This window comes from Lepisosteus oculatus, chromosome 1 (genome assembly GCF_040954835.1).
Source record: "Lepisosteus oculatus isolate fLepOcu1 chromosome 1, fLepOcu1.hap2, whole genome shotgun sequence".
Lineage (NCBI taxonomy): Eukaryota > Metazoa > Chordata > Actinopteri > Semionotiformes > Lepisosteidae > Lepisosteus > Lepisosteus oculatus.
Window position 1 is genome coordinate 22,020,158 of NC_090696.1, and position 11,019 is coordinate 22,031,176.

At 45.6% G+C, this 11,019-nt stretch overlaps 1 protein-coding gene across 7 annotated transcripts in view; it reads right to left on the minus strand.

The window, feature by feature from the left end:
- adam15 (ADAM metallopeptidase domain 15) overlaps nt 1-8,993 on the minus strand; it is a 52,909-nt gene extending 43,916 nt beyond the window's left edge. For 5 of the 7 annotated variants that reach the window (XM_069187655.1, XM_069187657.1, XM_069187654.1 and 2 more), the window contains exon 1: nt 8,114-8,993. In XM_069187655.1, coding sequence (XP_069043756.1) covers nt 8,114-8,354 — 241 coding nt within the window. In that variant the 5' untranslated portion in view covers nt 8,355-8,993. The remainder of the gene's footprint in view (nt 1-8,113) is intronic. The other 2 variants (XM_069187648.1, XM_069187659.1) reach the window with 1 other exon arrangement.
- Between the last annotated feature and the right edge of the window lie 2,026 nt (nt 8,994-11,019).

Consider the following 11,019-nt stretch of genomic DNA (forward strand, 5'->3'; position numbering starts at 1 on the left):
TATGGCAACAAATAAGACTTTTCCCCCTGTTGAAAATTCAGTGCTTATGACAGAAACATACAAGAATTTGGAGTTTATTTTGGAAATGGTTGGACACAGGGTCTGACATCAGTGGGCAGAAATTTGTATGTTTTGTGCATGGGGCTTGGTCAGCAGTCCAGCTGAACGAGGATCGCCATTATCAGTTGCCTTGATATTCATCATTTACTTACACAGCACATGGTCTATTAAATAAACTGAAATTCATTTTACATTGCAGGGATTCCAATGTATGCCGTATATGTATACCAAAACCTAGTAACATAGGCTGGGCAGAAGGCGCTGCCGTGTGCCGTGACGTCGCCCCACAATCCTTTGCTTCATCCTCCTTGTAGTAACTTCACAAGTGAACGCGCGGCGAGTGCACGTACTTTATCTTAATACATTTGTGCCATCCTTTAATCAAGCGCTTGTGCAAAGGGAAGTGCTCTTCGCAACAGGCAACGTGTTAGTGTGAGTCTCCCTGTGAGAGCAGATCTGATAAAACTCATGAGGAATGGGAAGCAGGCCCTGTTTCACTATCCACATTTAACTTACTATCTATCCATCCATCCATCCACTTGCTAACCACAGTCATGGAGGAGAGAGAGCCTATCCCAGCAAGCAACTGGCTCAAAGCAAGGTACACCCCGGACAGGACACCAGTCCATCATGTCCAAAATTCAGCGGCCAGAATCCTGACCAGGTCTAGTGCAAATGATCACATTACTCCTATCCTGGAGTCTTTGCACTGGCTTCCGGTCAAATTCCGTGTAGACTTTAAAATCCTCATGCTCACCTATAAGGCTCTGCATGGCTGGGCACCTCAGTACCTGTCTGAACTATTATCGCCCTACTCCCCACCTCGCAACCTTCGCTCTTCTAATTCTGGTCTCCTAACTGTCCCCCAAGCCCATCTACATTGTGTGGGTGACAGGGCCTTCTCCTGTTATGCCCCCAAGCTCTGGAACTCTCTGCCCAAGGATATTAGAGAGTCACCTTCTCTAAACTCCTTCAAATCCAGACTCAAAACCTTCTTCTTTAGAAAAGCCTTTACTTAGTACCACCATCCACGGTCTCCTCTGTATATTGTAATTGTGTTTTATCTTGTGTATTCTTTTTATTTATTGTTGTTGTCATTCTGTAAAGCCACTTTAAAGGCGTGATATAAAATGAAGTTTATTATTATTATTATTATTATTATTATTATTATTATTATCATAGGGCACACACCAGAGCCGAGTTTCCCAGAAGCCTATAATCCTACCAGCGTGTCTTTGGACTGTGGGAGAAGAGAACACACAAACTCCACACAGAACTGAACCCAGGGACCCAGAACTGCAAGGGAGCAATGCAAACTACTGCTGCCCTCAATATACAGTACTTGTCTTATCTATTTCTATGTATTGTTCGTTATGGGTTATAGGAACGTTATATGCATATACTGTATATGTGTCTGAACTGCAAGTTGGGAACATACCAAGCTTAATACAATACTCCTCTATTAACTACGCTTTTTAAGTCATTTTGCTATAAGTTGCATTATCAAGGAACGCTGCCTGGATTTACAACTGCAATGCTCTGTACATGAAAATAGTTCTTGGCTTTGTGTTCAAAAAGGACAGTCAAGGAGAAAGCAAAACCGGGAAAATTAGATAAGGCCACCCAGGAACACAATTACACCAGATTCAATTAACATCATCCATGAAAATCTGATTAGGCCTAACAAGGTTTTGATACCACAACTGCATACAAAGCTGGACTGGATACTGGTCAAAGCATTAGATAAGGACAAGAGATACAGCACAGTGGGGAAGCAGCTTCAAATTCATTTGTAGTAACACTCAGCTATGAAAAAAGTCAAAGGCGGCAAATCTTTTGCTGACACAGGATGAGCAGTTTTCCGGGAAAACAAAGATCCCAACTACAGGGACATTATCAGTGGAGTGTTCAGCAAAATTGAACACCTGGGCTGCAACAAGAGCCTAAAAGATCATTTTCTTCTCTCACATGAGGACTATTTAAAGGGGAAAGATTCCACCAGGATATCAGGATCATGGAAAAGGATCCCAAGGGACATCACAATCGTGGCAGACTACTGATGGTCCCTGAAATGGGAGAACTCCAGCAAAACAGAAAGGAAAGAAATGTTGATTTTGCCCTACTGATCAATCACAACCCATCAGTTATAATTAAGTATCAAACTTGAATTTGCTTTTGAATTGTATTGTCTTTGTATATACAGGAAAACATTTTTCAGCATCTGGAATAGAAAATGTGGCGGTACAGTGGTGAGCACTGCTGCTTCACAGTGTTGGAGCCCTGGGTTTAATTCCTGGGGTCCTCTCTGTGTGGAGTTTGCATGGTCTCTCCATGTTCATGTGAGTTTCCACAGGGTGCTCTGGTTTCGTCCCACAGTCCAGTGACATGCTGGCAGAAGACTTGGCTTCTGGGAAAACTGGCCCTGGTGTACGTGCGCGAGTACCTGTGTGCCCCGTGATGGACCGGCGTCCTTTCTAAGGTGTACCCCACCTGCCTTGTCAAGAGAGCTCCCCAGCAACACTGTATAGGTTAAAGCGGCTAGAGAATGGTTGGATAAGATGACGGATTGACTTTTGACTAAAGTAAGGTACGAATCGTGTATTTCACGTATTCTAAATCCTCAAATCTATTACACTCAACACAACGGACTTCCAAATAAGTGAAGCCTGAATTAGATGACAATGTTAAGGGCAAGTGTATTAATATGCACAAGCAAATACATTGGTTTACTCCCGGAAGGGGTCAAATGTGATCCTCATTACCTGCAACCTACCACATGAGCTAGACTGGCAGAATAACCTTCTGGTTTTTCAACTTTCTAATTATCTGTGAAACCCTGGGAAGACCTTCTTGCACTAAACCTCTCCACAGGTGAGCCCAGGCCTGAAGCCAGACACCTCCCTCCCCACTGCCAGCGGGCTGAGACAGCGGCTCGAGTGTTCGAGCAGGGAGCTGCGTCAGTGTACGCTGGCTGCGCAGGGAGCTGTGTCAGTGTACGCTGGCTGCGCAGGGAGATGCGTCAGTGTACGCTGGCTGCGCAGGGACAAGTAAAGGTTCATTTCGTTCTGAAAAACAGCGAGGAGAAACGACGTGTCCTTTTACAGAGATTTCAGGGTTCCTTTTCGAGAGGAACGTCTGAAGCCAAGATTATCCCGAAACTTGGACCACACCTTCCCCCTTTTCTTAACAACAGACTAATTTCTTTAGAAACCTCTCAATTCCTTTACAGATGGGAGCGTTTCACACCTCTTCCGCCCGCTCCCCCTTCCCGTGGATAGAAATTCAGATTCAGAGAGCTTTATTGGCATGACCGATCGATGAATTACAGTGTTGCCAAAACAGATACAATTATCACAACAGACATTTTTACAGACATTTACAATATAGACACATCATTATAAATCTTCACCCAAACAAATGGAGCATTACTGAGAGACAGTCTCAATGTCCCTCAGGCCATGACAAGAGATCACCTACTGGGCTGCAGCTCTGTTGAGTTTCCTCCTCCAGTAGGATTAGAAACAGTTCTTATTCTGGCAGGAGTGGGAATTCTAGGATAAGATTTGTTATTTTAGAGAAGAATGTTTCTCTAATCCCAGAGTATCTGTCACAGTGCAGTAGAAAGTGCATCTCTGTCTGCTTCTCCCTGTTGGCAGTGGGAGCACAGCCTGTCCTCTCTGGACAGCCAGGTCTGTCTGTGTCCAGTTTCTATGTCCAGACTGTAGTCACTGAGCCTGTCCTCTTTGGACAGCCAGGTCTGTCTGTGTCCAGTTTCTATGTCCAGACTGTGGTCACTGAGCCTGTCCTCTCTGGGCAGCCAGGTCTGTCTGTGTCCAGTTTCTATGTCCAGACTGTGGTCACTGAGCCTTTCCTCTCTGGGCAGCCAGGTCTGTCAGAGTCTGTTTCTCTTTGCTGTCTCTTTCCCTGGTCATATACTCAGCTAGTGTGTATTGATTTTGTTTAGAGTCCTGTAGCATTTCACTGTGTTGTGTGTGTGAGGTAGTGTTGTTTGGCTTGTGTTGTGATTTGTGTTGTATTTGTTGTGCTGTCCCAGGGCTGGCTGGTGCCAGTGAGCTGCAGGACCAGCTGGTGAGGGGACTCTCCTCTGGCCACAGCTTTTGGCTCAGCAGGGCCGTGTGCCCATTCTCACTCACTCTGTCCTTTGTATTGTCACCATCTTCCTTTCTCTTCCACACCCCCGAAGAAAGCAAAAATTCCTGTTTCACCTTTCTATTGTTTGGCGTGGACTGAGCCTTTACTTGTTCCTTTGCCACAGTTCCTTTCCTTCACCTAGAAGCCTTACATGGTGGAAAAACAGACCTAACGGAGGTCTATTCAAAGCAAATAAATAGGCTTCATTACATCCAGATTTCAGTGGCTCGTGTACTGAAGCTCTTCCAACAGCAGGAGCCTCAGGGATGACCTAAATCGAGCCCCGACCGCGAGGCGCATGTCAGCTTCCAGGGGTTTTGGTGCTTCTTTTTTTGGATGCCCCGCAGAGGCCCGTCAGCTTCAGCCAAGAAAGCGTCGCACCTCAGGGAAAAGGACGGCTTTAAACAAACCTAAGTTCCTTAAGATAAACCCCCGGTGGAGGCGGCTGCCCTGCCAGGGAGCCGGGAGCTGCAGATGGGATTAAGGGCCAGCAGGCGAGCGACCGCACGTTCCTGTATAAGGTGCTTTACCCTTAATCGGAGGAGAAACACTTGCTCTTTTGTTGACGCGGCTCCATGTGCAACGGAGGGCTTACTGTCAGTCCAGGGTGGTGCAATCTGCGGCTCGTAAAAAGACCTTCAGTTCTGCTTGGGGCCCTCTTTAAGTGCAGAAAGCCTGGAGGCCTAGAGAAAACAACTGAACCAGGAAAGCTCCTGTGGGGTAAGAATGCCCCACTCTGTCACATACCCACAGAGCTGTACAAGAGCAGACCTCCACAGCACAGGAAGAGACATGAACAACCGAGCCTCTTTGTACCTAGACCCTAAAAGACACACTCTAGGCACTCTTAATCCCCACTCTGTAAGGGTGATATAACTGGGATTCCAGCAGCTGTAACACAAAAATGAAGGCCTGTGAACAAATGTCACAGCAGTTTGAGAGGAAGGCCAGTCTTTCCCTGACTAATATGTCTGAGGATCCCCCCAGTCTGTGAACCCAAATTCAGTTTGTGAATTTTTGGAGCCTTTTAAAAGATGTCACTTGGATGCCTTGATGTAAGATTTGTGGGCCACCTCTATACTGATTCCTCTTTCCTCTTTCCTTGAAGACGACAGGGGACCTCCTGCCTGACCTCCTTCCACTTGGAAGACCCTCTCAAACGCACTGGGCTAGTAAACCCCAGCTCATAGTAAACCTCTGAAGGTCAGACTCCTATGAAAAGCTGTGCACTGCAGACAGCAGACCCGTTGGTATCTTTCAAACAAAATGACTGAACTCATTTGTTCCGTCTGGGACTGCATGAAGGCCACAGGTTACACCCCAGTTTTGTTGACAGAAACAGAGGCTGTTTCACTCTTCAGCTCTGCTGTTCCACTCAAATTTCCTTTACTGTTGTAATCCACCACCTCACAGTCCTACAGTGTGTGTCCTGACAGACCATCACTGTGATTCACTGCACTGGAGCTGCGGTCTCAGCATCTACCAGCTTGTCACTGATACACTGATACTCAGATGCCTTCATTTCTCTCATCAGCTGCAGCTTTAGAATCGGAGCAGTAATTTCCTGTAAAGCGCAAAGAATTGCCTCATAGATCTTGTAATGATAGAGAAATTTGACTGCTATCCAACAGCTGGAACTGAAGAACAGCTGGAGCACCTCTGACCTGCAAAATACATTCTGCACAGGAATACAGTTCCCTGTGGACTTTGCTGTCATGCCCAAACCAGACACTCGATTATTTTGAACTTTAGGTGTCCCAGAGCTGTGAGACTTTGGCTCGACCTTATTGGAATGCTGTTTTGACCCAGAGTACTGCCTGCGAACAGTATTAATTTATTAGTTCTGTAATGTATGACAAACACTTTGTGTAAAAGTGTAAAAGAAAGCCTTTATGAGTCCAGGTAATGCACTCTTCAGTTCCTAACAGTGCTGCAGACAAGGATACCCACTTCTGTTTCCTATGCAATATTACCTTATGCTGAAAATTAGTATGTTTATTGGTAGTTTCTCCATTTCAAGGTGGTGGCTTTTCACAGCCTGATTATCCCTAATCCCTTGTGAATAAAATCTGTGAAACTGTCCCAAGATGGTCTAATCTAGTGAATGATATGGAATAGTGGACAGTGTTCAAGCCTGCAAATCTGCAGAAGAAGCAAAACCACCTCACCCTTATCCAGCATTTTAAATGATCTCTTTCAACACTGTCTAACAGGAATCACCAACAAATCAGTAAAGGCCAACAACATTCAGCGGACACTTCTTTACACAAAGGGTGGTGGGAGTACCTAGAGTAGCCATCTTGCTGAAGCTGACAACATGGCGTCTTTCAAGAAACAGCTGCACGTGATCCTTGGAACCACCAGATATAAACATCCAAACAGGAACAGGCTGGATGGGCCAACTGGCCTCCTCGTTTGTAACCACTTAAATTCTTAACATTCAAACTTGTAAATAAGTGAAAATCCTGCTTTATCATAAACACACACACAAAATGCTTCCCTATAACTAAAAGTCTAAAAATATCAAAGTCTCTGAGACTAGACACCGCTGGGAAACAAGAGACTTGAAGATGGGCAGGTAAGGATTGGGCACAATAACTGAACTAAGGGAGATGGTGAAATCAGAGCACCACAGCACACACACCCCAGTCACCTCTGTTCCAAATGAGCCTGTGCAATACAGAGCATACGCTCTCTTCTTAGTAATACAGTAATACTCGAACACCCAAAGAAGGCTCCACAGCAGCAACATCGTGTTTCCTTTCTTCTCTTTTCAGCATGGAATAAACCTTTTACTTGTTCCGATACAGTAATACTGCTTAGAAGAAACAAAGATGACAAGACTCATCTCCTTTGATGAGCTGACCTGTACAGTTTAGAGCACCTTTTAACAAACTGAACTCATTATATCAATGCCAAGCACTGATATTTTTTAGTTTTATATCTTAGACTGTTAATTACTGTAACACTATACTCTCTCACACAGGGGGTCTCCTGACCCACAGCCTGGCCTGTAAGTTCGTAGAAACCTGTTGTGACAATTCCTCTAATTAAAAACGTTTTAACGGTTTTTTTCAACGGCAAAGACTACAATTTCAGCCAGAACTTCACGTCCAACATAACTAAACCGTCAATGGGCACAGCACGTCAAAAAATTACTTTTGGTATTTCTGCTAAATCAAATATTAAATTACTCCTTCACGTTGATAGTAAATAATTGCTTACTAGTTTGTACATCATTAAAAATCGAACTGCATTATTTAATTTGTACAAGCAACTGCGCAATGGGGCTTTTTGAGACTGTAATCTAGAGTAAAATCGGGTCTAGCTTTCATTATCAAACACACTGAGAAAGTGACGCCTCTTCTTGTCCGTTCACAACATATGAACAACAGTACCAGTATGTACTGTATGTCCAGGAACACATTGTGGAAATAACCGCAAAGCGGTTCAAATAATGACTCACCTATCAAGTATTAGGAGCTACGCAGCGAAGAGTGTTGGGTGCAACTCGAAAGCGTACCTTATAAATACTACCACGTGTTTCTACAGCTCTCCCAGTGCACTGACATCCCTTTCTCTCTCGCCTATCACAATTTCCCCAGAAACAATCGCAAAACATGAGAGCCTTAAAAACAGGTCTACTGTCCTCTGACTTGTCGAAACTGAAGCACCATCTGCAAAAAACTACAGACTGAAAGTTTAAAAGTTAAACGACTTAAACGCAATTTATTTTTAACACCCATAGAATACAGTACAAGGAGACATCTGAAGAAACATTTAACAGGCATTCCGATGATTGCTGAACATAAATAATAAAGGTTCGAAGTCCCCAACAGCTAATGTAAAATGCACAACCTGAATGAACCTCTAAAATAAATCCGTATAAAAGTGCAATTACCGGGCTCTGTGGAGTGGGGAAGTCGGGCAGCTGCGTTGTCCGGTACTCCGATCTGTGTGTCGTTTCTTTCAGTCCCTCCGGTGATCCCTAATCCCGGGTGTCGCTCCAGTCCCGACCCGCTGGGACTCCGGACCGTCCCCGACCGGGGAAGCGCGCCACTGATCAGTACGGCTCCATCCAGCAGGAGCAGACAGAGCCAGGAGCTCGCTAAAAATGGCACCACACACCGACAGCAGCTCATATTCGTAACGGTGATATATTAATGGGACTACACGCATCCCCGAGAGCCGGTGTCTGCTCTGGCCACACTCCCAGAGCAAAACAGCCGCGGCGCGCCTACAGTCCAGTCCGCCCCCCCGGAATATCAAGCGTGCAGAGAGAGAGACCAGCAGGACCGGACCGCCTTCACGTCGCCGAGCCCGAAGGCGGGTTATCAGCTTGGTGCCTTTCCATGGCTAAGCATTATCCTTGGTGCGTACTGTATATCGTTCAAACCAAACGGAGGAATCTCCAACGAACCGATACCGAAATGCCTGGGAGGCGTGAGTACACAAGCCGAGGAATGTCCGGGAGTGAAGTCGCTGCGAGAGAAGAGAGAGGCAGGTGCTGCACAGGTACAGTACAGTACCTCTGCTCTGCTCTGCTCGCCAGCAGGAAACCGCAAAAAAGTCGGCAGCCCCTGCAGTCTGTTGTTCAGGGTCTGGTACCGTATGGCGGGCCGTTTCCTTTGAAAGTGTCTCTTCGCGCTGGGTTATTACAGTCCCGGAGTTTTATCCTTCAATCCTGGGTGAACTCTATGATCTCTGCGCAACCCGGGTGTGATGGGAAAGGCTGGCTTCTCGCTGGTTTATTGCGATGGTGTAATCCAGCTCCTCCGTAGAAACCCGTGAGGAGGGACTTCCTCCGACAAATTAACCGTTCATGATCCGGAGTAGTGCTGGCCGGCTGGGAGCGCACGGCTGACTCCGGCCAAGTTCAGTTTGTACAGGCGCAAGAGTTGCTTTCATTGCCTCTAAACTGTCATGTTTAGCTCTGCAATCACAGTCAGAACTTTTTTTTATAATTAAAATTCGCCTTAATGTGCCGAAGGGGTTAACACGTGCTTCCTTGTATAATCCGATACAGCGATCAGCTATTGTCTCGTCTCATCTCTAGGGATTTGATTTAGCTCAGTTTGTAATTCGAGGATCTACACTTCAGCGGTATTTAATGGACCGCTCTATTGTGGATTGTAAAGAAAACGGTGGTAATATTTGAATAAATAAGAGAAGACCCGGGTATGCGAGGAAAAACTCCACATATTAAAATTACCGTAATTCACAGTTTCTTATTTTTTTCTTATTTTATGTTGAACGGAAACAATTTGAGCCCCTAATGAATCGGAATTGATTGTTTCAGTAGTGTTCACTGGGAGAGAGGTTTTGAAATGTAAATGGGAAGAAGTACTGTACTTTTCGTGAGTATTTAACAGGTACAGTACAATAGTTAAATAATGGAAATGTATTCTTGACTTATTTGAGTTGCAACACTGGGCAGAGCTGTCAAATTTCGCTAAACTAGGTATCATTCAGATGGGGAAGCAGAGAGTGTGAGATTAGGGGTAATCAAGGTGTAAAAAAGCTTTGTCTTAAATTGAGATGGAGAAACTACCGATAAACGTCCAAATAGATACAGTACATCAGCCATCCATTTTCTAACCACTTCTTCCAATACAGGGTGGCTGGCATCTGGAGCCTATCTTGGCAAGTAACTGGCTCAAGGCAGGATAGACCATGGAAGGGACATACACAGACAGAGACACGCCTGTAACGAACAGTTCTTTCCGGACCCTATGCGGACGACACAATCCGAAATAGTGAGGAAACACTGGGGAAACGTCATGCAGGAATACGGGGCAGAAGACAGGGGGGCGTGTCCAAGGTGCGCTGGTGCACGGGGAAGGTGTGGCCGAGGCGAACAATCCGAGAGAGAAGTCCTTAGGGAATATCCAAAACACAAGGGTAAGTCCAAAACCAGAAGATCCATCAGAACAAAAAATTAAAAACCACGAAGGCCAGGTCGGAACCGTCGGACGGGGAACGGGACCAGGCACTTCCAGGTCCCGGACTCGCACGATATGGAAATCAGATGCAGAGCCCGGATGAGCGTCAGCGCCTGGCTTTTAAGGTGGGCTGGGAATCGGAAACAGGTGCACAGAATAAAGTCTTGAGTGAATGGGCTGGAGCACCCTTAAGGAGGGGGGACTATAATCGTGACAACGCCAGGACCCAGGAATCCAATTGACCTACCAATATTTTTTGGAGCATGAGAGGAAACTGGAGTACCAGGAGGAAACCCACATGAACATGCAAACTCCACACAAGTACAGTAGGAACCCAGGGCCCAGTGCTGGTAGGCAGCAATGCTAACTACTGAGTCACTGTGACACCCTGTATACATCAACATAAGTTAATATTGCATAGGAACAGAACAGATGTGGGTATCCTTGTTTCAGATGCAATGCCTCTGAACCTGTGTAAGATCTTGTAAGTACTGTATTATGAAGTCTGCAGTACTTCACTTTAGGAACTGAAGAATGTCAGTACCTGGAGTGATAAGGGCTTCCTTTAAAATCCCCTGAGGATAGTTCAAGAATGTGTCTAAAAATACACTCCTTTTTATTGCAAAACAACTGGAAAAGATACTGATTGAGGCATTCGAGTGTTTGTCTTAGATTACAGAAAGAACAGGCATCGTGATGGTCACTTGCTGTACATGCCGTCCCTAGGCAGTACTGTAGATCACCACATCATTCAAAAAGGCTGGGCCAAAGTCCCACAGCCCCGCAGTACCTTGTGATGGAGCATCTGATCCACCAAAGTGTCTATGACCGCAAAGTCCCAAGCGAACTGTGCTCCTGTGAAGAA